Source organism: Exophiala spinifera, assembly GCF_000836115.1.
Source record: "Exophiala spinifera strain CBS 89968 unplaced genomic scaffold supercont1.6, whole genome shotgun sequence".
Classification (NCBI taxonomy): Eukaryota; Fungi; Ascomycota; class Eurotiomycetes; order Chaetothyriales; family Herpotrichiellaceae; genus Exophiala; species Exophiala spinifera.
The window spans coordinates 2138838-2165350 of record NW_015622518.1 but is presented as its reverse complement, the minus strand read 5'-3'; the positions used below and the strand labels follow the sequence as shown (position 1 = coordinate 2165350).

Genomic DNA, 26513 nt, shown 5'->3' with positions numbered 1-26513 from the left:
ATTCGGAGAATCTCTAGCATATCAGCTCAGAGATATCTAATATTCCGATGGCCGATACCCCGTGTTACTGCGGATCTCTGGCTAATACCAGACTTTCCCGATGTCGTGTGGTCTGCGCCCAGGCACTCCGACAGGCCCCCAGTCTTCTCGGCCTGACTTGATTGACGGTATCCGTGGGATCCTTCGTTGCCCATCGGCTTTTCAGAAGAGTGCAGCGGTGATTCTAGACATCGTCTTTGGAGATCGGTAAGCAGGTAAAGAAAGATCTGCCTCTGTTGTCTTCATAGCGCCAACTTCTGAAGCCTTCTCACTTTAATTTAAGAAAAAAGCACAGTTCTGTATTCACTCAGGAAGGAGAGAAGAACCCAAAAATGGCTACCAACGAACGAGTGAGTGCTGGCTGGTTCGGCGGAGGCATCTAGGGGTACACATACTCACAGTTGGCTTGATTGCGATCTAGGTCTGGACACGCTTTGTCAGGTTCGTCAGCGACGATGGCAAGACATATGGTGGTGAGCCTGTTGATGCGGAAATCGATGGTAAGTTTCACCAATAGAAGCTCGATAAACTATGTCTTGCAACAAGCTGATCGACCCCCATCATAGTCGGACTCGCTGTAAAGGAGGGTGAGTTAGTCAAGGCACGAGTGCTCAGTTCCAGCTCGGCCCTTGACGAGGGAGCAAAATTCACGGGACAGGAGCTCCCAGTGAAACAGGTAACTCTCTACCCTCGAGCCAAGCAGGGCCAGGTTTAACACATCATCTGAACAGATATTGGCACCATTGACAGCCGCGCAAGTTGGAAGCATTCGATGCATCGGTGTGAACTATAATGACCATGGCGTAAGTACCATCTAACTAATGGTGGCATTCAACCCCTGTGCATGAGTATGGGGTTTTGTGAGAGTGGGAGAGAGAACGAGCGAGACTGCTGACAGGGTGTTGCACCTACTCGTAGGCAGAGCTCGGCTATGCTGTTCCACCAGTACCAATTGTGTTCATCAAGCCAAGCTCGGCATTGAACGACCCCAGCGCACCCATTGTCATCCCCCATTTTGTAGCCGACGCGGATTTCGAGGTGGAACTGTGCGTGGTAATTGGTAAAGAAGCAAGAAACTTGACCGACGACGAGGCCCTGGACTATGTCCTTGGATATTGCACTTCGAACGACGTGGCTGCGCGACGGGCACAGACAATAACCACCCAATTCTGCCATGGCAAGGGATTTGACACCTTTGCCCCCATTGGACCGACTTTGGTTCATGCAAAGTCCATTTCAAACCCGCAGCTCTTGGAAATGAGGACCACTTTGAACGGGAAAGAAATGCAGCACGCGACCCTCGACACCATGATCTTTCCCGTCGCGAGGATAGTCTCGCATTTGTCTCAGGTGAGCTTTACCCGTCGAACAAGGCATAAAAGGGTGGAAAATGACTTGCGGCAGGCCACGACCCTTCCAGCTGGGACGATCATCATGACCGGCACTCCTGGAGGAATTGGTCACTCACGGACCCCGCCACAGTATCTGCAGGAGGGCGACGACTTGAGATTGTGGATTAGCGGTGGTCTCGGGACACTCACGAATCCTATTGTGAAGGACAAATATTCCAGTAGTTTTGACAACGGCCTGGCTTGAAGATGGACCAGTTTCGTACGTATCTGTGATGTGATTCTGTGAGTTACAGAGGCACCTACAGACCTGGAGGGGTTGAAGAAGAAAAATCCAAACAATTGTCGGCGTTCTGCCAGGGAAGATGTTTGACGCATCGGGGTCTCGACCGTGTCCCCAACACTCCGAAAGCATGAAAGCGCAAAAAATAGAAACCGAGATCTCCTGGATTCTGCTTTCTCCATTCTCCTTTTATCCTTATCAGATGCCCACGCGTCCGTCAATGATCATCGACGGACGCGCACAGTGGTGGATCAGAAAGCCGGGCCGTGTGTCACCCTGTTGATGAGCCACAATGCTTGTTTGACGGCGGGCGTCGTGAGGGTGGATAACGCAGCGAGGCCGGGATACCAAACCGGGTATAGCGCACCATGAGCCTTGGCGTTTCCCACTCGTTGAATTCTTCGCGATTCTTCCACTGATTGCAAACGTCTCCCATTGTCCGCACGGCCATCTCCTCGAGGCTCGAGCACCGATTACGGATTGGAGATATGGAGGATCCATCTCGACGGCTTCGCCGGGATCCATTACGCCAAAAGGCTGGCATCAACATGCCGCAGCCCTGACGTTCGCATGCAGATGTCTTACTCTCCCTCTCGTCACGGTTCCCGAGCACCGAGCACGCCACCGCTCAACGGAAATTTCTGCATCTTACTTCGTGCCAGAGGGCAAATACAACCACCCAGTTTTTCATATGGGTGATTACCCAGGTAGGTGTCGTTGCGTGCATAATCGTCAGCATTTATCATCCGGCAGCCTTTCGCCATCGGCAGGATCGAGGCTTTTTCTCGCTCGCTATCTCGATCGGTCCACTTTTTCGCCGTCCATGCACATGCCCAAGGATGGCATTTTTAATTTATCAGATCCTCGAATTTTGGCTTTCCTTTGGTGTCTGTGCTAATCTATCTGGCGAGCCATGACATGGCTTGCCTCCACTACGTGCAATCATGTTGCGTGCAACACCTGGCCTTGCTTTTCTTATCGATCGTTGGGTGTCGCGTCCACCAAGTTCCCCTGTCTCTTTGTCTCTTTGCTCGCCTCCAATTTTCCTAGTCACCACCTGAACATTCTCCGAACCTTCTTTTGACCTCTTCCCAAAGTCTCTTCCACTGTAAAATACGTGAATCCTTGAGTTTTTCTTTATATCGATCCCCCCGCCACGATCAGACAACGTCATCGCCTGATTGTACCAACTCATCAACACGAGTTGGCGGTGTCCGGCTGACCGTCGACTCGGCCCACACTCATATGGCCGACGAACATCACCCTTCACCGCAACACGAGAGCCAAAACAACAGTAACACCTCCAGCACAACTCATAGCAGAAGTCAGAGTGCCCATGGAAAGACCGGTCAAAAAGGACTACACAAGGTGAAATTTATGGGTGACGAGGATGGGCCAGAACAGGGGGATTCCTCTCGAGGCAGGAGCATACCTGAGATTCGACTTGCGGAATCTGAAGATGTCGCCGACTCTCCGATGACGCCAACGGACTCGTATGTAGGACGGGTCAATGTTGCAGCTGCCCAAGCACAAAGTCGAGCCAGTCGCTTAGCCTTTAGACTAAGTAACTCACATGCTGGACGCGAAAAGACAAGTTCTGGGTCAAACACCCCTCTCATTTCAAACCAAAAAGGTACGTGGCAACTCATATCACAACTTGGCAGGACTGGATCCTTTGGAATACTTTTCCTGATAGTGTGATAAACCAGGTTATGCTTCACCGGACTCGTCTCCGCCCACAAAACCATTGAGTGACTGGCTTGTCAACGTTGACGACATTCCTCTGGCTTCCCTCGGTAAGGATCGAAGACCATACACTATTCACGACGACACGACCGATGATGATGACGACGACGACGACGACGACGACGACGAAGAGAGTAAGAAGTCCAAATCCCTCAAACGACATGACGAAAATATAGCCGAAGCGAGACACCTTTTGAGAACACTCACCAACGGTCACCGTGGATCTGCATGGCAGCCTCAACCCAGGTCCGGCACTGAGACTCCGGCCGCTGATAAGCATCTACACGACTTGGAATATGTCCCACCCCCAGAGGATTATCGTCCCGGTGTTTTTGGGGCGATTCTTTCATCCAAGCTCGCTGATCTCCAGCACCAAGATTACACATACCCCAGGTACACGGATGACAGTCCTCAAAACCATCCTGGTGCCAGGGCCGAGCCGAAAGATGGTCGGTCCCGCGGCCACCACCGAGCGCATTCGGACACTTATTCCCCTTCTTATACGCCGTCGGGCATGTCAACGCCCTCAGGGAGACTGACGCCATCCAAGAGACCGAAATGGTACGAGAAGCCAAACCACTCAATGGGGTCTATGGCGACGTTAGTAGCGTCTGCGTCCGCGACTTCGGCAGCGCCGGCCGCTCCAGGTACCACGGCACAAGTCCCACGGCCACAGCGGCCGCATCTTCCCCGATCCAAGTCATCATCCAGCATGATTGCCACGGCGGTGGATATGATCAAACATCCTGGAAATGTAAGTCTTTTCACCACCTTTGCGTGTTTGCGAGTGTGTGGTTCATATCTCAACGTCGACGTCATAACTGACATTCAACCTAGCATTTTCACCACAAGTCGGAGCAGATCCTACGAGCCGAGGAAGAGCGTGTGATAAACGATGTTGCCGAAATCCTCGCCTGTCGGAAATACCTGAAGAAACTCGCCCGGGCGCTAATGGCGGTGGGTGCTCCGTCACATCGACTTGAAGAGTACATGAAGACGTCGGCCCGTGCTCTCGGCATTGACGGCGACTTTCTTTACCTGCCCGGGTCCATGTTGGTTTCGATCAACGACAAAGTCACCATGAGCACGGAAGTGACGCTTGTGCGGGAAACTCAAAACGTCGATCTCGGGAAATTCAAGGACGTCTTTTCCACGTACAAGTGCGTCATCCACGGGAAACTGACGGCTCAAGAAGGTCTCGATGAACTCGACGATATTCTCAAGGCTCCCAAGCGGCACAGTACGGTCATACAGATTCTGGTCTACGGTATCGCGGCCGTCGCTGTCGGACCGTTCGCTTTTTCTGCGAGGCCCGTCGATTTTGGTCCGAGTTTTCTCCTAGGTTGCGTTTTGGGCTTCCTACAGCTTGTCGTGGTGACTCGCTCCACGCAATTCTCGCACGTCTTCGAGGTCCTCGCCACCGTCATCATAGCGTTCGTTGCTCGAGGTCTCGGTTCCATCTACCACAACAAACACCCCGTCTTCTGCTTCTCCGCCATAGCACAGAGCAGTATCGCCCTGATATTGCCGGGGTACACTGTCCTCTGTGCGGCTCTGGAACTGCAGAGCAAGAGCCTCGTCGCGGGATCGGTCAGGATGGTGTACGCCATTATCTACTCGCTGTTCCTTGGTTTTGGCATCCTCATTGGATCGGTCTTGATGGGTACGTTTTATTTTTGTTTGCCTTTGCCTCTGACCCTTGGCTTTGATCCCAGGAAATGCTGACGCTAGCCACTTGCAGGTGTCATATATCGTGATGCACAGAACTCCGTGACGTGTGATATGCCGCCGTGGTGGAACGTTCCCCAGCCAGACTACCGATTGATCTATGTCAAGTTCATATGGGTCCCGATTGTGAGTGGGTTTTTTTTCTCCGGCCGTTTGCCTGCTAGAGCCACTTCCCTCTCTCTGCCTTACCTGGTCATCGGCCAACACTTGTTGGTACCAACCTTTCGGATGGGATTATCATACTGATGCATGGTTTGTTTTCACAGTTTGCCATATGTCTTGCGGTCATCAACCAAGCCAAATGGCGCCAAGTGCCGGTCATGACCCTGATCGCCATGGCGGGATACCAGGCGAACTTTTGGGTATCCGTCTACCTGGCAAACAACATCCAAGTTGCCAATGCCATCGGCGCGTTCGTCATCGGATGCCTGGCGAATCTGTACAGTCGGTTCTTCCACGGCCTGGCCGCCGCCGCCATGCTCCCTGCGATATTCGTGCAGGTGCCGTCGGGTCTCGCGGCCAGCGGTAGTCTCGTCGCCGGCATCACGAGCGCGAACCAAATCACGCACAACGCGACGGGGTACAGCGTGATAAACAACGGGACCGCCGGGTTCCAAGCGGCTCAGGATGACTCATCCGGTGGATTGTACTCCGGGACGATATTTAACGTCGGCTATGGCATGATCCAGATCGCCATTGGGATAAGCGTGGGCCTGTACTTGAGTGCATTGGTCGTCTATCCTATTGGAAAGCGAAGGAGTGGATTATTTAGTTTTTGAGCCGGTGACCGCCTCTCATCACCTGATGCGAGTGCCTGTTGATCGATTCGTTCAAACAATTTTGAGACGGTACGGGTACGGTGCGACACATGAGGTGGGTGTCTGTGTGTGTTTGTGCGCGCGAGGGATTTAAACTCTTAATACTGTATTACTACAATGTATATCCGTACTGGCTCTCGATTCGTTGGTAAAGCTCTGTTGCATGGGCCTGGATGTGTATTTTCTCCGACGTGCGTCGGGAATGTTTTTTGTCTCACCAGTTGGTGGGCTGGAGGAGCAGCATCACCGGGCGTTGTAAGACCGTCGACGGCGAAGCAAAAAGACCGTCGAAACATCCTACACCCGGTTATTTTTAGGTACATTGTGGTGCAAGACAGAGTTTCCTGTGGTTTTCCAAGTACCTACCTACCTACCTCACCTGCACGCCTAGGTGGGTTTATAGAACTTTTAACTTGGTCCGAGTAGAGTGCTCTTACTGCGCACTGGACGACGACGACGACGACGAGGTGGCCGACAACAACAACAACAACAACAACAACAACAACAACAACAACAACAACAACAACAACAACATCATCATCATCATCCATCATCATCATCATCATCATCATACGAGGAGGAGGAGGGTGATTTGTCCCATGATTTTTGCTGCTTTGCTGGCAAGTATCGCAGCGTGCAAACTCCTACTCCTACTACTGATACTACCACGCTTTCAAGAGACAAAGAAAAATAAATAAAATCAATCACACTCTGACAGGGCACAATGTTGATTCCTTGTTTTTTCTTCATGTTCTGTACCCCAAGTCATCATCTGGTACGGAACAGATTGTTGAGGCTCAGAATCATTTGTGAATTCCCTACACGAAAATAGATTGTAGGTGATCCATCTTAGCCCAGTTAAAAGAGGCCTCGTTACTCGTTACTCTCTCCCATTGTGGTACTGGTCCAGACCATTTTCACTCGTCATCGTTATCAAATCCATGATCGATCCAATGTCGTGGCCACCCCCCGGTCACAGTCGACCGTATTCATCGCGTGCCATTGAAACCTCATCAATCACAATTACTACTCTCGTAGTGATATCATATTTGCCTTGTTGCTGCATGCTGAAACCATAAAGAGCTTCCCATCGTGTACCCAGGTGCCCAGAAAGAGAAATAGTCCGTACTCCGTAGCTGTAAACAAGCAGGATTGAATTAAATCTTGAAAAGAAAAAAAGCGAAACAGCCCACACATCATCATTAATCCTCAATATCAGGGTTTGCCACGAATAATCGAACGCCTGCTCCCATGCTCATGGTCCGTTCGTCCACGCTGCCTCGCCGCCGCAGGTCTTCGGCCACTTTAGCCTGCTCCATGGCTCTCTGAACAGAACTGGGTCCAGAAAGGTCCTTCAGTTCGCCAAAGGAATCTTCGTCATCTCGGTCTTCTTGCTGGCTGGCGGGCGTTTCTGAATGTTCTGGAATACCTCGACTGGGTGAGCCTTCGCCACTCGGAGGTGTGCTCGTACTGCTGAACCGGGCTGGATCTGGTCTGGGATATCCGCTGCGGTATTTGGCGCTGTTTGTACTGCTTCGGCCACTCCCTGTCCGGGCGTGTCTCATACTGTTGTCACCCAAACTCTGAGCTTCTTCGTCGTCACCCAGCATTTCGTTCGCACTAAGTCGAAGAGGTACCGACGTCCCATTCAAATTAGCCGGGACATACCCTGGCGCTTTTGGCACGCCGCCGTGCCTGATTTTGCCGACAACCCCGCCTGAACTTAGAGTGCTTGTCCGCCCGGAATTGTTGACACTTTGCACCTCAAGCGCGGCTCTCTGTTTGGCTGCCTTTTGTGCAGCTGCTAACCGCGGATCCGTACTTTGCGCTCGATCGCACCATACTGTGGCCTTTTGTTTCCGCATCAGTGCGACATATGAGGTGGGGCTGTTGGTCAAGGTTGATCGACCAGATGTAGAGCGTCGTGGGAGGCTGTTGGCCGACGCCGTGGTGCCTTGTCGCTGCATGTTCATGGTGTAAGAGGCGGAAGATTGGCGGGAATGTGAGGATGAAGTGACTCGAGCGTGAGCGGAAGGGGGTTGCGTGGGAAAAGAGGAAGGAAGTCGGTAGGGAACGGCGGCGCTTGAGCTGGAAGAGATGGTCCGAGAGTGCTGGTGGCTGCCCAGCCGGGGTGAAGGTGTTGATTGAGAATTTGTCGTCGGATTGTCAGCCCTGCGTTCGCTGCGGGTGTAAGCGCCTGGAGGCGTGGATTGGGCGGGTCGGATTGGTAATGTGGCAGGATTGGGGGCGTGAGTACGTGAATAGTCGTAGGGGAGTGTTGGATCTGGGATATTAGACCCAACAACTGTCAGTACGCTCATCGAGGTGCCGTTCGTGTGTATGTAGAGAGAACTGCTCGTAGCTGAGAAGGTTGAAGCCGGGAAGCGTAGGAGGAGGAATGGAAGGAAAGGCTCGTCTGTGGTGTAGAGTTCCACCAAATGCCAGCAATGGTGGGGATTCGGATTTCAGCTGCAAGTTACAGGTCGCCCGTGCCGTCCAGCCGCTATTATTGGCTATGGACGGTCGATCCGGAGCATGGACAATGTCGAGTCCTGCCACCTGCCGTCGATCCTGGATGTATCTTGCGGAACAACACTCGTCCTGGTCAGGGGACGAGGTCGACGAGACCGTCGACAACGGGCGGCAGAAGCGGTGTAGTTACAGACGAGGGCCAGGCTGGCAGTGGAGGAGAGGAAGAGGAGGATCAGAGGTGAAGCAAGATGCGCCGCAGGAGGTAGCGAGATGATGTATTTCGTCTCGCCCTGTCTCGTGTTCTTTTGCCAGCCCCTCTAACGTCGCAGAGCGCAGAGTCGGGGCGTGAGAAGAGCACAGCAACGGTGGTGAAGACTGGGAGAATAGAACGAGATAAAGGCCCAAGGGCGTAGCGTCTAGTCGTCTTGTGGTTACCAGGAGACAAGGGTTGTGGGATACAAGCAAGGATTCGAATGGATCAGACACAAGGGTCAAGGATTCAATACCCGACGGACAAGATGGAGAAGACGGCGATGACGGTGATGCTGATGATGCCGTCGACTCCTGTGTGGCCTTAAGTAGCTCCAGTGACAAGCAGGAGTGGGATAACACAGCAATCGTGGTGTCTTAAACCGGTGACGGATTCCATGCTACACAGTTGCTGTGGAGGGGGCATCACCATCTCACTCCGCTACTCAGTGCGAGGACTGTACGGATGCTCACGCATGTTTCATTGTCTTATTTTTGGTTTCATTTGACGGTTCCTCCTCATCGTCTTCATCACCGCCGGCACCACCAAAATGTTACCGTGGTGTTCTTGGCGCCAGAAGGTTTGAAAGGTCCTGCCTCTGAGGCCCGTGAGTAGTCGTACTCCACGACCAGTGTCTGGCTTCCGGCATTCAGCTGCCTCTGCCACCGAATTCAGGCGAGCTGAAAGACGCCGGCGACCAACGGCCTTCCTCTCCTCCCCTCCACCTGGGCGTCACTCGTAACCCACAGTCCCTCCACCACCTGCCTATAGCGTCCATGGCCAGGGCCACCGAGTCCGATTTAAGCGATTACGACCAGCCTCAGGCCAATGCCCACAGCTCCAGGCGGCCCATTATATCGTACGCGGTGTCTTCTGTTCGCTCGTCGCTACCATATATATCTTTACTATCCTCCTCACGGATCCCCTTCATGGAACCCCGTGGCTTGTCAGACGGACAACACTGCTGCATGCAATGAGCCCCCAACCAGCGGTTGAGCAACATGCACGGATCTCCTGATGTGGTGCTTGCCCAATTACTCGTACGAGGACGACTACGAGTACAAGTCAACCCAACACACCGCACTTCAGCTAGAGCTGCTCGCTTCTCCACGTTGTTGTCAGGTAGGTAATGGCCACTGCCACGCGAAGCCGGCACGTCGAGGAACTTGATGCAAGCCTGTCTGTCGAGAAAGAGAGAGAGAGAGATCGAGATCAGTTGGATCGATGAATATTTCTGGAGCACAAAAGTGGCGCTGCAAGTGTCTCTACGTCACGACGGTTTCACCATTCTGAACTCCATTCTGGTACTCGTACCATTGAGCCGCTTTTCCCACTTACCTACCCTACGGATCTTTCGTACCCGGTTCCCAGCTCCCCGGGCCTGGAACAAGATGTTTTCAGGAAGGACCAAGGGAAGCAAGCACTCCTTGTTCGTGAGGCTAGTGAGGTGGTGCTTGATCGTCTGGCGATTTTGATGCCAATCTACCCTCAAAGATTACGACGCATCATTGAACAGATCATGACAACTTGGCAGCTTTTACTTAGACTTGCGTGAAGTTGGAATACCAAAGAGCTCCTCATGTGCACCTCAAGGTACCTCCAGGAATGAGTGGAATATTCCATCTCCGGATTCACCTACAGAGTAAGCTGCTATAGAAAGACGCTCTAGTCTTCATATGCGCCTCGCCTGCAATGCAAATGCCTAGGGAAGAACTTGCCGCTGGAAGTCTTATCCTCCTCCTCCTCCTCCTCCTCCTCCTCCTCCTTCCATCACCACGCTTGGACGGCGTGTGCTGACTACCTTTCAAGTCCAAATATGGTTCTAAGGCGTTGCGACCATCTGTGTACTGGGAAGTAACTCGGGGATTAAGTCGAAGACCCCGAGCGCATCGTCGGCAATGAAGGAGCTTTTCTCGTCGCATTTCCGACTCCATGTAGCAAACAATCACCACTCGCATTTCTGCTCTTATCTCCCCCCAAGTTCGTTCGCTGTTCTGAATAATCGATGGTACAAGCACCATAGAGGACGCAGGGGTTTTGTCAAGGGTCACTGGCTAGGTGCACCTTATGTCATAACTAACAAACTCTGCTCTCGGCAAAGTGACAAAGCCAGATCGTGGACCCAGATACTGATCCGAAACTTTCTTGACGATACAGCTCAGTGGCAGGCACCGTGTCACCTCGGCTGGTTTGAAGCAAAGTCGATCTGGCAAAGCAGAAACACGAGCTGACCCTTCGTTGTGTCATGATATGGATGGTCGTTGGTACCACCTGGTTGTTAAACACACCGCGGTGGTGTCGTCAGATGTCGGTACCTGCGCACAGGTTGCGCAGAAGTGGTTTTCTGGGCAGAGGTCGTCGTCAACCGAGAAGTACTCGTAGATCTGGGAAGGTCACTGCAGTTGCCAGCGCATCATGCGGGCTGTCGTGGGTCTAAAGCACGGCGGCAAAGACGTGGAGTTGTCGGTGAGCCGGTGACCTTGCGAGCGACACATGGCTAAAGCTCTTCGGAACTGATTTCAAGATCGTCTACTCCCTCTTTCCGATTCTTGAGAAGAGAGCTGACCCTCCTCCCACCCAGACTCTCTGCTCTCATTGACGTGGCAGATTCCACCAGGGAAGCGCAATTCTGCAGAATCGACGGAGCGGCGGCGAGACTAAGCGAAGGGAGGTACTTCCTACTTCTGGGCCCGTATCCGTCCTCGAACTCTATATCAAAGTATCTCCCTAACCTAGGTACTTCTAGTAGCCACAGAGAGAGGCCCGTACATATGCCGTAAACCGATATAACACGGAACCACTCGTACCCAGGAATCCTGTTGTTGAACCTTGATCGTTCACCGTACGATACCGGGCCACCCAGTCGGTCAGAATCAGAGCTTACTGTTGCCTACAGGCGCAGCACGGGCGAACGCATTTTCTCATTTGTTGCTGGTATATTGTACTGTGCCAGTCAAGCGTCGTAGACTCATCCTCGCCACCCAACCTGAGAATCTGGGGATCCAGCTGTGGCCTCTCGCGCACCGCCAGTCTCTCAAGCTTGACTTTGGGAAGGCCGGGCCGGGGCGTGTAGGTGTGTTAGAGCACATTTCGACCACGGCAGTGAGTGGTTGGAGGCCTGCTGAGGTTGGGCCAAGGGACGAGTTAGAGACGTCGACTAATGCAGCCTGCATATGCATTCGTTGGCAAGCCGTCGTCAGGGCCTGCAAGTCATCCGCTCGATGCGCTGTGCTTTGTTCAACTCTGTATGCGTGATGTTGCGCTGTACTGGTGGTATTGTGGCCCCAGAGGAGACGATCTCGCTCACCTCTACGCGCCCATCAAGAAAATCCATGTTGTCGCCGGGTCTGGCAGTTTTCTGTGTGAAAACCCTTAATTCAAATCGTGGGTTGGCAAGAGGCCACAAATCTTGAATGGGCTTTAGGTAACGAGCTTCAAGCGAGACCATCTTCCTCCCCCGCATCACGCTTCACGCATCACGCTTCACGCTTCACGCCTCTCCTGAGCAACCTCTGTCGATTGCTCGCCCCCGGTGAGAAGGAAGTGACCGAAAACGAGAGAGAGGCTGGACCATCGAGGGCAATCGTGACAGTCACATCCAACCTCTCCCGAGTCACAGGCAGTGTCCACCAATTCCAGTGCCGGTACAGCCTACAGGCAACGTCCCGCTTGATCGACCGTGAGGATCCGTCTCGCCTGGTCTCCTCCGACGCCTCACTCTCAACCGCATCTCCACGCTGCCAATGTGAAGCGTCTGCTACGCCTTATTTTCTCCTTTTGATTAATTCTGGCAGCTTATGTGTCGGGCAACGGCGAAAGCTGGGATGGAAGTCGCCATCGTATGACACCTCCATCTGGCTCTGCCAGTGTTCGAGAAGGCCGAGGTCTGTCACTCCTTTGTGCCCTGTCTCGCCCTGCTGCTACAGGGATCTTGCTGACCCTTTCGTCGATGCAGACCGAGCAACTTTCCCTCTCCGATCCCATTCCTCCCACGATGCGGATGACGATGCCAAATCTATGTCTGGGCCTGGACATACAAAGAGCACCTTGCAGGATATTCCGCAGGTTGGAAGCTCCTCCCATGAGACCACTATCAACCATGCCCGAACGAGATCGCGCCCTGAAGAGATGGCCCCTCCAAGCTTGCGGATGAAGGCTGGCCAAAAAGCCCCGAGCACCATGAGCGTCTACGGGGAAGGAACTCAAATGTCCAACCGCGAAATTCCATTTGCGCATATGCGTGTACATTTTGAAGACTTTGCAAATGAGCTGCGCCTGCACAGGCATCAGGAACATCGAAAACGCATCCTGTTCCATCGGCGGGACAAGCTTCGCACTGCAGTAGCGTTGGCGTCACGCTTACACCGAGTGGGATCATGGCTTCACGATGGGCTCGTTGCGATCTCTCGTCAATCAGAGGCAAGTGGGTTTTCAAGAGTGCACCACCGCATGCAAGACCTGGCCGACTCCTGCTTTTCTTCCTGGAGGCACGAAATCTATGCGTACGAGATATCTCCTGATATGAAGACGCCAATGAAGGATTCATTCCTTTCGCGATTACCTGCCTACTCCCAAGATGACTGCCTCGAGCTCATCCACACGCTACGAAGCAAGCCTCGATTTCTCGTAGAGCGCTTTAAAGCCATGTCTCCGGCACAAATAGTTGCTCTGTCCACTGCCCCTAAATACCGCGAACTTTCAGAGTCCGTATTGACGTCTCTGTCCCAAAACAGCGGGAGAGGCTCTCAGAGACGTCGGATCAATGCCTATTCAAAAGAGTTGGAAGACTACTCCTCTTCTTTCGAGCGAACGAATCCTTTGTCCTTCATAATTCACAACATCTATGGGCCTTTCCCGAACATCGACAGCAAAGAAAGCCGACTGCGATTCTCGACCTGGTCCTCTGTCTGTGCAACTCTTATGGTAGAATCTCAGCAAGCTTTTCATGCCTTGATTGGTCAGCTACTCAGTGCGTTTGCAAATATGTATGCGTGGCAGATCAAGCCCCGTCTTGAATTATATTTGATGAGCGTTTTGCAGAGAGGTGCGTTTCTGCTTGACATGGTTGAACATCCATTCCCGATCTCCCAATCTGAGTTCGCTCTATTCGATCCGTTTAATACCCAGGAAGCCCGGAAGTTTTTCCAAGAGGCGGTGCAGGAACTTTTTGATATTCTTGCTTGTGACGAGGGTCTACCTATCGGTGCACTCAGTCTGGGCCGTGCCATTATTGGGAAGTTGCCAACAGAGGAACTTCAGAGTCAATTCCGTGGCCTTTTCTTCTTCGAATGGTTTCTCCGAGATTTCCTGCGCGTGGCTATTGCTTTTCCTGAGGTATTTGCTCTGCACTTTGATACAATTCCTTTTTTCCGCAGATGCTAACTGGCGAAGGACGAAAAGTTGCTTCACCAATTTCATGTCAGCGACAGGGCAAGGTCATATCTACTACATACAATCTGGGATCGGGCTTATACTCGGGCACGCGATGCGTTTAATCCAATGTACTGATGCCTTTTCGCGTCTCGAGGACTGACTGACCATTGCCTAGACCTGCCGACCCAGAGGACGTGGGCGTAAACACTTGTGTGTCGAACATGATTAACCAGCTGGACGCCGAGATGAACTGCTTCGACCCATATTGCGCCAGCAATCCTGCTTCCACTCCGTTCTCCGAGGCTTTCATCAGCATATCTGCTGCAGATGTCGTCCACACACTCGAAGCATTGAACCCACAATACATACACACTTCGAGCCCTTGGGATCCGTTTCTGAGTTCATCTCATTCGACCTTTAGCAGGCAGTACGCCCATGCTAGTGGTAGGTTTGACACGTTGCGACGGCGTATATTGGAAGCAATTGAGCCTGGCCAGTCGTCCAGGAACATTCATCCTTGTCAAGAGAACTGGGCTTTGATTGTCATCTCAGAGGATGGCATGCCGATACCAACGCGCTCTATCGAAATGGCCCCAATGTCTGATGGGTTGGGTGAGCTTGATATAGCCGAGAAAGCGGCCATCCGACTTATCGAAGGCTCCCCATCTTCATCTGATCGTGCAAGCACCGTCAGCATCTCTGCTGAGAGAATGAGAGGGTCAAGCCTGTCGAGATTGTTCGCCGAGGAAGCGAGACTGGCTCTTGTCGGCCATGATAGCGTGACTTCGATGTTTTGGCACGATGCCATGTCCTTCCTCCGCCAATCGTACCCTCTCACGGTATTGACCGAAGATGATACCAAGATTCTCGCACCAATGTCTGAGAAGCTAAGGGTGGGCCATTTGCGGCTTGGTGAAGAATGTCTCAGGCTTGAGCAAGAGGTTGCCAGACTCGATAGGTCGTATGAGTTGGCAAAGTCCAAAATGTCACAACTGTCTACCTGGCTGGAGAAACTCCGAATCAAACTATGGTATAGAATGTACGTTGTGAGTTCTGACGCATACGAAGACGCAAAGAACGTTTCCACGGCATTGAACAATATGGCATTACCAGCGTTGCATGGAAGCTCTGCCGGCAGAGGTGTTGCGCGATCGCCGGGAACTAGTCGGCCAGGTACATCAGTTACGTCAACGTCGTCTTTGTTCGAGCAGACAAAAGTCGATACGATGAGCATTCTGAAGGCACCAGCGGAACACGGTGGGCCTAAAAAGCTGGCAGATTCGCAAATCGAAAGAACTAAGAAGTGGCTTGAGCGAAACCACTTGGACAATTTCTGCAGGGGCGAAGAACGTATACATCGATTCTGTATGGAAGTCAGCATGGCCACGAAGAAGCTAGTAGGTGAGACACTGGGAGACAGCCCGGTACTCTGGTCAAGTGAACTCTTCGGACGAGAGAGGGAACGATATGATGTGCACTCCGCAGGGTCTTTTAGCGCTCAACCCAGCAGCCGGGCCCCAAGTGTATGGAGCGAACCTCTATCCTCTACCTCATATCCTTCTCGATCAGCATTTGGAGGCGGGCGAGCCTCATTATATAGTCCAACATCTGGCAAGCTTGGTCTCGATCTGGCCTCTGTGATCAGTTCACCTGGACGAGCAAACACAGTGACAACCGTCGACTCCAACAGCAGCATCTGGTCGCCCCCAGTGTCGAATCCAAGATCCGTTACCTCAGTCTCATCGCAATCAAGGCCTGCATCGACATTTGAGGACTCTAGCCTGCACCGACTGGTAGATCACAGTCTGGAGAAGGCGACCTTTCTGGAAAACCTTTCCCACGATCTCACGTGTCTTCTGTTGTCCGATCTCGCTTGTCCAGTGTGGAGCTGTGGTAGCGAGACCGATGCTTGGATTAACACAGTATTGCAGACCCCGAGCATCAGAGAGCGACTGGCTCAACGGTCTGTGATGGCACGTCTGCTGTCGAGGAAACACCCTCTCAGCCGGCTGGTACATGCTACTGGAAGGAAGAAAAACGGTCGACACCGGCGCAGCCAAAGTACCACGCCAAGTACATCCAATCCTCATGGATCGCGGCTATTGCCAAAGGATCCACTCGAAGATATTCTGGACATGACGAATTTGGATCCTGGTTCTGATGGATTCTCGTACCGTCAAGGTTTTGACGACGTATTTACGCGGATCAGTGAGCATGTCGACCCAAGTCTGAAGCTTGAGGCTATTCATGACCTATTAATGCTTTCCCAAGCGTGCCAACAACGATGTCCCAATCCAGGCACCGACCCAGCAAATTCTCCGGCAGCAGCTCGCCGTCAGAGTCTTAATCCAAGCGTTCTCTCTGCAAATCTCGAGCGACGGAGTCACGCCACAGACAAAGCGGCCAGCATGAGCGGCACCAACACTAGCGGTGAGAGTGAAGTGGTCCAATTCCTGAAGAGGCTGCTATTTTTGTTCCAACCAAAGACCATGTTTCGAGACTTGCAGTACGTAGCTGCGTTTGTATCCTCTGACACACTTAACGACACGGAGATTGGTCGTGGGTTCTTGCAGGTTGGCCTGGCGGCTTTGGCGTGGAAAGATGAGGTCTGTCGGGCGATGGTCGATGTTGCCGATCGGATTGTGGCCAAGGACTCGATCAAACGCAGAGTCCAGCGTGGCGAGCGCAATGAACCTTCGATCCTGAAAGCTGCAGAGTATTGGGTGATTGCTGCGAGAGAGGGCAACGCCATTGCCCAACGGGAATTGGCGGGTCTCTACCTCACCCACCCGGAGGTACCGCCTGTCATCAGCGCGCCGCTGTCTCTATCGAGCGAAATCTTCAAAATCGACATGATGTGGGAGGAACAAGAGGGATCGGGCCGCAGCAGCCTGGCAATGTGTTTGGCCTTGCATTGGATGCAGCAAGCCGCGGAAAACGGAGACGAAGTAGCACAATTGAAACTGAGGGAGCGTCTTACGGGTCTTTCGATTCGATGAAACAGAGTGTTTTTATTAGCCAGACATCTATTCTTGTTTTCCATGGGAGTTTCGGGCATTCGTGCCTCTGTTCAGCTTTCTTGGGCGGTTGGCAAGTCTGATTTTTTGTTTGGGCTTGTGCAGCCACCATGTGGATGGATGCAGGGGTTTTGGAGTCTTTTGTTTGTGCGTGTTGGGTATCAACCGCCGACAGGTGATCGGATGGGACCAGACATATGTTTGATACACGTGTACTTTGACCGGGCGGCCACTTGATATGTTTTTCCTTTTCAGGAGCCGAACGCGGTGGACGGTATGAGGTAAATCCAGCAGATAGCATTCAATAGGAGAGGGGATGAAGTTGCAAGTCCACCGCCAGGTTTGGAAGGAATTCTTTTCAGCTTGGAGGAACTGATAGACCAAGACGAATAGCCATCCATCCATCCCTGTCTGACATGGACGCGAGCATCTGCACTGTGTCAACTCACTTCGTACCTGATGCTCTTGTCCTACCAGCCCCCAGCGTGCGTTGGCACGGGTTGGTTCAGTCGCCTGGTGGTGACACGACCTGCCCAGGTACGGGGGACCGTGGTCAGTGGGCGGGGAACGGGTTTAGCTCTGTGCAGGCAGGGACAACACGACGTCAACCACGCAGATGACAGGCCACAAGTGATTGGCACAAGTCAAGGCCACTACACGAGTGGGCAGGACGACTCTGGCGACAGACGTGCCCCTGGATAAGACAGAGACAGGAACTGGGGGGGGGGGTGATAGCGAGTCGTGATGGGTTTGCACATGTGTAGCTGGGGTGCGTGTGACGTAGAGGGAAGCATTAGTGTGTTCGTGGCGTCTAGGGATGTTAGCTCCGTACGGTACCGTACTAAGGGACAGGCACTAGTTGGATTGCAGTTAGTTAGCCGGCCACCAGCGCACAAATACCTACTGTACATACTGTACAGTACTTGGCTGTGGTCAATGGCGGCCACCTCTTGGAGACTCGGGCATCTGCACATGCTGCACAGGTACATCGTGCAATAGGCTCACCGGACCATCAACTTCAATCAGCTACACCCTCTGGAGCATCTGCGAACTAGTACCTACAGGGTAAATGGGCAGATGGGCAAATCACATACAGTCAGTAGAGGTGGCATGTGTCGCTGCGGTGCTTTGTGGCGACGAACCCCTCGGATGGGCCGCAGCAGGCTCGGTAGGGCAGTACCTAAGTTGGAGTACCAGCGGACAATACCAGTACGCTCGCTGTCCATACAGTATACATAGGTACAGTAGGTGGTGCCCTGTACTCGTAGGCTGTAGGTCGTCGACGGATACAACCCACCCACTCACTACATTGACTAACTAGACTAGAACCCTGTGCTCCTCCTCCTGCTCCTCCTCTTCCTCATGCTCGGTGAAAACAAACAGATCAACCACTTCACACGCCTGTCATCGGCTCATCGTCTTCTGATCTGCCTTTGGTCGTCTGGGTAGCACATCACTGATCAGTCATTCTTCTTCGGCCTCCTTTTCGGATCTGAATTCCATCGTCCATCATCATCCCATCCTCATCCTCCTCCCTCTCGTCGTCCTCCTCCTCATCCTTCCATCCGTGACTTGAAGCCACTACTGCCGTCTGCCCACCGCACAAACTCTGTTCTTGTCTTCAACTCGGCCTACTTGCCTTCATCTCCGTTGGCAGTAGACCTCCAACATTACGTCGAGCTTCGCCTCCATCTCTCACTCCCTGCCACCTCCTCGCATCCCATACCTACAAGGCCAACAACACTACTACTCTTTCCCTCGCACCGCTCTCAAACGCACCCGTCAGAATGCCTGTCGAAGTCCGCCATTCACCTCCACCTTTGCACCACCCGAGTTCGGGTAACATTCGACCGAAAGGTTGGTCAACACAACTACCCATCAAACTCCGGTTTCTTACTGACTACTTCAAAGGCATACTCAAGAACCCCTCATTCTCCTCTGCGAGTGGCCGACCAGAATCTCCGTCAAAAGAGACCTTCCAATTCCCTCCCACCACACCCCTCGACCCTCAGGAAGAAAGAGAATTGACCTTGCAAAACACCCTCCAAAATGCGGGACATCGCCGTTCCTCGTCTGCCGCTAGACGCACGTCCGCATCTCGACGTCACTCCTCGGCCGTCTCCAACGACCACCAGGACGATCCAGACAAGATGCGATTGAAGTGGGACGAAGCCAATCTCTACCTGGCCGAGCAAGAGTCGGGCGGCCGTATGAAGATCACAGAGCCCAAGACGCCTTACCAATACGGCGATGCCATGGAAGAAGACGAGGAAGAAGATGTGGCTATTGACCCCCGTTTTGTTAACGTCGACGAGGTCGAAATGGCCAAGAACAAGCCCGAAAAGAAGCACCACCGTGAAAGCGAAATCCCAGGCCTGGAACTGGGGGAGCCAGAAGACGATTTCGCTGCCGCACCGGGAACGGAAGATGATCGCATCATACGAGCGAGCAGCCTTTCGCGGGAAAACAGCAAGGAAAAGCATGTCAGTGTCAGCGAGGGGGGTGAAAATAACGGTTTCACTGAGCAGGTGGGGATGCCCACCAGAGAGGAAGCAGAAAAGCATCGTCAGTTTGAACAACGAAGAAAGAAGCATTACGAGATGAAGGACATTAAAGGTCTCCTGGGGTAAGTGTGTTTTAGTCTGTATTGCAACCACGACTGACAAGGCTATAGTCACCCAGAGGAATTGGATGTCGATGACGACGATGAAGCAGCCTCTCCCACGTCCGTGCCCAAAAGACTCCCCGAGAGATCGGTTAATGGCACACAATAAACGATATCCAGGAACATGAATTTCCTTCAACTTAAGCTCGAGCACTCCTGATGTTCATGTCACGAATCATGTCCCATATCGCTCACACGACCCTCAAGTACAAGTCCAAATTCCAACACGAACTACTGTGCAGGGTCTCATTTCCTATGTTTTGACGACGACAACCAGTACGAATTGAATCAGAATGAATTGTTCCGGAGTTATCGACTCGATTTCCCCCCCCCCCCCCCCTTATGCATTAACGATCCATCAACCAACCCTGTCTATTTACTTTTTCTTGCCCCCGAATTGATTCTTCATCCCACGCCAGGACTGGCGACATTTTCACATTTTCCTTTTTGCACGACTTATCAACCATTTGAGTTATAACATGGGGGTTTTCACGTCAAGAGCAAAGGCAAAGCAATGCATGAATACGAGCAATGAACATTCATGAATCATCATCTCTTACTTCATTTTTTTTTTCTTGTTTTCCAGGCCCCTATTCGACAACACCGACTCACTTGACTTGGAACTCGGTCCATCAATCGAAACATCCCCACAACCCGGATTGTTTTTTTGTTTTCGACAAGGGGAAGCAGAACAAGGCTTTTTACATGGCCCACTTGAGCCGGGGTGTATCATCGAAAAGAACCCACCTCCCCCAGGTCACCCCAGCAATCGGTGTACAGTCCAGTCAAGTCAGAACGCACAAGACCGCGTATATCAATCAATATTGGTGGTATCAATGTACCTGTGGATCAGTGGATCAGGGGAACTGCAGAGCATGGGGATGGGGGGTGTGGGTGCATGGGGGTAAAGCTGGCTTTGACGAGCAATCGTCCAACTCAACGGGCTAAACGGGTGTCATCAAACCGGGTGATGCGGGAGTATCCATCGATAGAGTGAGGGAGAGCAAGTCAAGGGCAAGAACGAGAAATGACAGCAAGAATGAGAAGGGGCATCAGATCAAGAACGACAGCATAGGCAAGAAACGAGAGCGTAAGAACAGGAACAAGACCCTGTCTTTAATTGCCGATATCACAAAGTCATGACTTGAGCAAACGTTGTCTATCTAGTATTGTATGCTCTTGTGTGTCGCTTTCACTTCAAACAAGGTCATAATTACAACATCATTCTATCAGGCACGTGTATTTTGGCGAGGCAGCTAGGAGCCTTGTATTGATTGATTCGTACACTCAGAGTAGGTATCGAGGTATCTAGGTATCTAGGTGCTTAATATCATCCCCCTGTGTACCCAGGTATCTCGTTCGGCTCTTTCAACATCTGGCCCCATGTTCTAATGCAGGTCTCTCAGGTATCGTCGTATCCAGCGCAGTCCAACCAAAAGCCAAGCCAAGAGTAGCTCATCCAGAACATGCCACTGACTGCAAAAGGGATACTCAGCCTGTCCACAGCCTCCCCAGGATCAAGCTCTGAACGATATCTTCATTGCACATGACCTTGACACGGGAACCACCCTTGTTTCTGAGACCCTCCCGGTGCCCTGTGCCTTCTACTCCTCCATCTGACCCGGGCCCGACCTTATTCGCTTGATGACTCGGAGTATGCTTCCGTGATTTGCGCGAGCTGGACACTGTGGCTCCATTTTCAAACAAGGCCTTTGCACTGATCATGTCGCGATCATCGACGAATATAAAAGTACTCCCCGCATCACAAAATTCCTCCGGTCCAGCACCCTCCTTTTTGGCGCCGGCCAAATCCGATACACTCACAATCTCTTTGGCACCAAGGGCTCGAATCAGGAACATGAATGCTCTTCGTCGCTTTTCGATCTTTTCACCTCCGCTCTTCATTGCCACAACTGCTCGGGCGCCATAGAGAATACGTTCTCGTGACTCAATCATATCACTGACCTTAAGCTTGGAGTCCGGATCGAAAGACAAGACTCGTGATCTCGTGGCGCCGTCCAACTCTACACATTCGCCGGATGGCAGGAGGTATGTGCTCCAGGTCACCAGTTCGTCGGCATGCATGCAAGCCTCGACCCATCGTCCACTGAGGCACGGCACACCCAAGGCAAGGGCTTGCATGTACTTCTCCTTACGAGAGTGTCTGTCGGTGAGAAGCGCCGTAAACGACAAATCTGAATACTGCGCCTTGACCCGCAACGAATCTGATTCCAAGAGGTCGAGAAACGAGTCTTTCAGTATTGATCCCCCGTGTCGTTGGATTTGGCGTTCCAGCTTGTCACGGCGCCCCTCATCGTCGTAGGATATCGCGAATGCCATGTTGGTAAACAACCCTTCCTTCACGCCCGTTGATAACGATAGCGCGGTTGTCGTCACAGTAGCACCTCGGCGATTGCGCGACTGCGGTGAACACGGAGTCGAATTACACTGGGCAGGCGTCGATATCCCTGGTACCCTTACCCGAGGCTCTGTCGACTTGTGCTCGTAAAGTCGGTCCCTCACCTGTCCCCACATGTTGCTATCAAGATATATCGAAGAGATAGGAACTTCCTTGAGGGTTTCGGTAGATACCTCTGCTGGTAGACTCTTCCGCTGTTTTGTAGAAACAACAAGGGTCTTGTAGCCTTGTATGTCGCTCAAGATCTGATCATCGCTCTTTGCATCACCGGTAGAAATCCTATCCTTAAAACCCCTGATCACGTATGGTACTTTCGGGAAGCCTTGAAGATTTACCTTGATTTGGTCTCCTACGCGTAGATCCAGACTCCGTACTCCATGTCGATCGATTTCTTCTGGATCGTATCCTTCCCACTGGATGCGATATCGATTGGAATCGACGTCGGATAGCCCGAGACATACTGCGGGATAGTATGCGCGTGTTTTGCCGTTGAAGAATGCGAAAACAACATTAGGTACCAAGGGGTTTCCTGACAATTGATCGACATCTCTAATCTCTTCTGTACCCACGTTCTCAAGATGATCCGTCGATGTACCGTCGGACTCGTCTGTAACGGCTTGAGGCCTTACATGTGCTGTCACTGTGGTAGTTATCTTGTCGGCGCCTTTCTGCCTCTTGCTGGATGTTTTTTGTGCGTCGGTAGGTGGCAGTTCATCCCTCTTCTTTCGCTTTAAAGACGAATTCGGTCTGGCCAGAGGAGCTTTCTGAGGCGGAGACGCGTCGAGATCCCACTGTGATGGTCGGGATTGGGTATCTGCGGAAGCGGGATGTGCCATGGAATTTTCCAGCACCTTTGCAGTTGGCTTACGCAACCGACGAGAAGAACATGTGCTTGTCTGTTGTGGTGTGGTGGCTCGCTCCGGGCTGTTGTCACGCAGATTCTGGTTACGAAAGTCGCGTATCTCATCATCTTTATTGGCCGGATGCTCATGTTTAGAAGCATTCTCCGACCCTTCAACATGCTCTCTTTCCTCCGCCTTCTCGGCTTGGGCAGGTAGATGTGAGGTGGATTTGGAAATGGAGAGTTCATCGAGTGGAGGTCGCCTGGACGGACTCTGGAAGGCAGGATCAAGGTGAAGTGCATCAGTTACATTGAAGCTTAGCTGCGATTTTAGAGGAGAAGGTTCGGCAGCAATCTCGGTCATCCGTCTGCGCTTGCGACTGGGTGTCGAATCTCTACCAGGCCCACCGCTGACTCCCTCTTGGTTGTCCTGTTGCTGCTTGGACGGCTCTGTAGAGTCAGGAATTTGCGATTGCGCTGTTTCGAATTCTCCTCGGCTCGTGCTGTCCGGATCATCTCGTCTTCTGGCTAAATCTGCCCTGGAACGTTCTGTTCGTGGCTTATTCGAGCTAGTCTCAGGTATGGTGCTTCTTCGAGGAACAGAAGAATCTGGTGCAGCCTTTTCAGGCATCGCACCGGGAGTGTTTTCCGCCAGACCGTTTGAGAGTCCCTTCACACCAGGCCTTTCTATTCCAGCGCCGTCTCCAGGTTCTATACCCGCACTAGGTGATTGTGGAACAAAATCAACACTACCAGTGGCCGGGGTAGACTTCAGTGTTTGACTGAGTCTCTGCGGGCGTCGTCGAGATTGCGAAGGCTGAGAGTCGGCAATTGCAAAAGGTTGTGAGCTGTTGAGTACATGTTTTTCAGCACTGACACGCCGGTAGTGTCTCAAAGACGGACTGTCCTCGACCTCGAAAGGATGCCCGTTGGCCACACGAATCAGCCGTGCAGCAGTCTCAGGAACTTGACTATCATTGCCCAGATAGTTTTCCTTGTCATCATCGGCATCATTCAACGCAACCATGGCTTGACTTGAACGCGCCACAGCTATCTGCGGGCTGTCTTCCAAGTCGGTTTCCTCTTCGCTTTCTTGAAGTGGGCGGGGTGAATCTGCCTTTGTTGGGCTTGACCTATCTGTAAACCTGGTTGTGCGTGAGGAGAGTGGCTCAATGGGAGAGCTGCGATGATTTTGGCGAACGGGGGAAGAGCGCGACATAGATGTCCTCCGCAATGGACGGGTCGAAGGCGACGACAGTCGCTGGAGTGATACCTTCACCTGCTTCTCGATTGCCAGTCGTCGACGGTATCTGGTCATAGAATCTGGCTCTTGCAGGTGGGCAAAAACATCATCTTCCTCATCGGATGGCCGTTGCGGTTCGGGTTCGCCTTGTTCACGTAAAGCCAACTCTTCCCTGACAGATATATACCGTGAAGCAGGTTCCGTAGATGCTCTTTTGAAGGCAGAGATTGGTCTCATCGGCGAGCTGGTAGCAGTCACAGGGCGAGGCCGCAGCTCTATATTCGGAGAGGGCCTGTCCGAGAGTATATCACCATTACCATCATGGACGAATGGCGAAGTGTCTGCTTGAGTGGCGGCAAATGCTTGGCTGAGTCCCATGATATTTTCTTCTTTGCGCGACCCATTTCCCAGAAACGGATTGCGAGGCAGCACCGGAGTTTCAACGATGTCTCCATCGTAGCTCCTCTTCTTCCCTGCAGTCGCGGGCGTCTTGAAGCGCTGCGATTCAGGAAACTGGGAAAGCGCAGGTTGGCTCTGGGTAGGGGAAAACTCGACGGGCTCGGAGTCTAGTTCGCTTGGACCGTCCTTTGGTGACACCAGACTGGACAACAAGTCGATATGTCCTTCATCCCCCTCCCGAAGAGAGAATTGGGGTGATCCTTCATCGTCTTCATCTTGATGCTCCCTTAGCAGTTGAGCTGCACTTCGACTTTGCAAAAGAGCAGTGTAATGTGACTGCGACAGCTCTTGGGTAGGAGCATCACTACCTTGGCTGGTCATCTTCTGAGCAAGGGTGGCTTGTCTGCCATGAGTGATCGCTGGCCGAAGGAATTCGAACGGACTTTCGACATTTGGGAGCGATTCGGACTCGGGAACGGTGCTGGCAAGTTCAGGGATCGTATTTGTGGTCGGGGCGGTCGAGACAGTGGATGCTCTAAGGGGAGACAGCTTGTTGAGAGCGTTGCTGATGGCGGCAAGTTGTTGTTGAGCAATGAGGCTGCGCCGCGATCCTGGCTGATCTTGGATCAACTGGGATTGCGCAGTTAGACACAGGCCCAGGCCAAATAACCAGGCTCACTAGGCTTGGACTTGGGGCCACTCACCTCCGGGTCGTGGAGGACCGCGAACTTGATGCTTGAGACGTCTAGACTTTCACTCTCAGACTCGAGAGGGATCGCCGCCTCCATGATAGTCTTTTAATGCCCCCTATCCATGCGGAGGAAATCATGTCACACAATATGAGAAACCATAGTAATTGATCGAGGACCAAACAAAGATCGTCGGCGCGGGTGTGGGCGTGGGCGCGTGCCACTTTAGACGCGCCTTAAGGGACTGCGAAGTGTAGATAATGATGTGGGGTAGCGTTTAACTAACTAGTTAGCTACAATACAAGTACCTAGTTAATGCACTAACTAGTCCTCAAGTAACATTAAACCGAGCTCTACGCAGTACTGACTAAGGGCTAATTCATCGCGCTAGACAAAGGCTCACCAGGCTAGTGATGCTAGTACTTGGATTGTACAGTAAGTTACCGCTTATGACACAGAAGCATCGTCCATCACAATGCTGTGAATCCGACTTGCAGACCTTTCTTTTCTCCTATTCGCGGTCCAGCATGTCAGTCTGTGGATGCCAGAGATGTTACCAGGAGAATTCATGAATATGGTCGCTCCAGCCACCAAAGAACTGCTTCCAAGGAATGAGACGTCGTCAAACCTACTCAGCTCAGCTTCTACACATGTGTTACCAATTCTGGAGGGGTATCGCGACTACAAATATAGGACACTGAGGCTGACAAGGCTCGAAGGCTCTTCAGGGCCAAGTTAATGGATAGAAGTAAACCCCTACCTCGTGGATGGTCGGTGGTTCACTCGCCGACACCGACGCACTGCCATCGGTATTCGCAATTCGACGCGCAACACTGGCTTCAATCTTCGTTGTCCTCGTTTTCTTGGCTCGCCAACCATCCGTCTTCTCACTTTAGATGAGATGCGTCTGCGGATGCGAAGACCGATCAGCAATGCTGGAGCAGCATATACGTGTCTGAGCCGTCATTCGGCCCTGTCCATTGTCTTGGTCATGAGGCGTCAACGCGGCCCGGCGGCGTTGCAGGTTGGTTCCGCAGAGACTCCCAACAACCGGTTCTTAAGCAGTTTGATAATGCGGCGGATGCTGCGATGATGATTGGGAGTCGTCAGCAAAGTGAGGCTGCAGCTGGCCTTGTTGAGATCTCACCAAGAAATGAAAGGTATAAGTAGGTGACCGAACCA

At 52.3% G+C, this 26513-nt stretch overlaps 6 protein-coding genes across 6 annotated transcripts; 4 read left to right on the top strand and 2 right to left on the bottom strand.

Moving 5' to 3' along the window:
• Window positions 1-371: 371 nt before the first annotated feature.
• Window positions 372-1635, top strand: PV08_08714 (uncharacterized protein; the record flags this gene model as incomplete). The annotated part of the gene is made up of 6 exons (XM_016383039.1): window positions 372-389; window positions 461-539; window positions 606-715; window positions 771-842; window positions 958-1389; window positions 1444-1635. The coding sequence occupies 6 exons, from the start codon at window positions 372-374 to the stop codon at window positions 1633-1635; spliced, it is 903 nt and encodes a 300-aa protein (XP_016233742.1).
• A 1281-nt stretch (window positions 1636-2916) lies between these two features.
• On the top strand, window positions 2917-5924 carry PV08_08713 (uncharacterized protein; the record flags this gene model as incomplete). Its single annotated transcript, XM_016383038.1, has 5 exons — window positions 2917-3304; window positions 3381-4171; window positions 4255-5080; window positions 5159-5271; window positions 5412-5924. The coding sequence occupies 5 exons, from the start codon at window positions 2917-2919 to the stop codon at window positions 5922-5924; spliced, it is 2631 nt and encodes an 876-aa protein (XP_016233741.1).
• Window positions 5925-7165: 1241 nt separating this feature from the next.
• Window positions 7166-8284, bottom strand: PV08_08712 (uncharacterized protein; the record flags this gene model as incomplete). The annotated part of the gene is made up of 1 exon (XM_016383037.1): window positions 7166-8284. The coding sequence occupies one exon, from the start codon at window positions 8282-8284 to the stop codon at window positions 7166-7168; it is 1119 nt and encodes a 372-aa protein (XP_016233740.1).
• Window positions 8285-12864: 4580 nt separating this feature from the next.
• Window positions 12865-17057, top strand: PV08_08711 (uncharacterized protein; the record flags this gene model as incomplete). The annotated part of the gene is made up of 3 exons (XM_016383036.1): window positions 12865-14019; window positions 14077-14186; window positions 14234-17057. 3 exons carry the CDS (start codon window positions 12865-12867, stop codon window positions 17055-17057), a joined length of 4089 nt encoding a protein of 1362 aa, XP_016233739.1.
• A 1805-nt stretch (window positions 17058-18862) lies between these two features.
• On the top strand, window positions 18863-19849 carry PV08_08710 (uncharacterized protein; the record flags this gene model as incomplete). The annotated part of the gene is made up of 3 exons (XM_016383035.1): window positions 18863-18932; window positions 18987-19701; window positions 19750-19849. The coding sequence occupies 3 exons, from the start codon at window positions 18863-18865 to the stop codon at window positions 19847-19849; spliced, it is 885 nt and encodes a 294-aa protein (XP_016233738.1).
• A 1382-nt stretch (window positions 19850-21231) lies between these two features.
• PV08_08709 (uncharacterized protein) lies at window positions 21232-25430 on the bottom strand (the record flags this gene model as incomplete). Its single annotated transcript, XM_016383034.1, has 2 exons — window positions 21232-25272; window positions 25347-25430. 2 exons carry the CDS (start codon window positions 25428-25430, stop codon window positions 21232-21234), a joined length of 4125 nt encoding a protein of 1374 aa, XP_016233737.1.
• Window positions 25431-26513: the final 1083 nt, after the last annotated feature.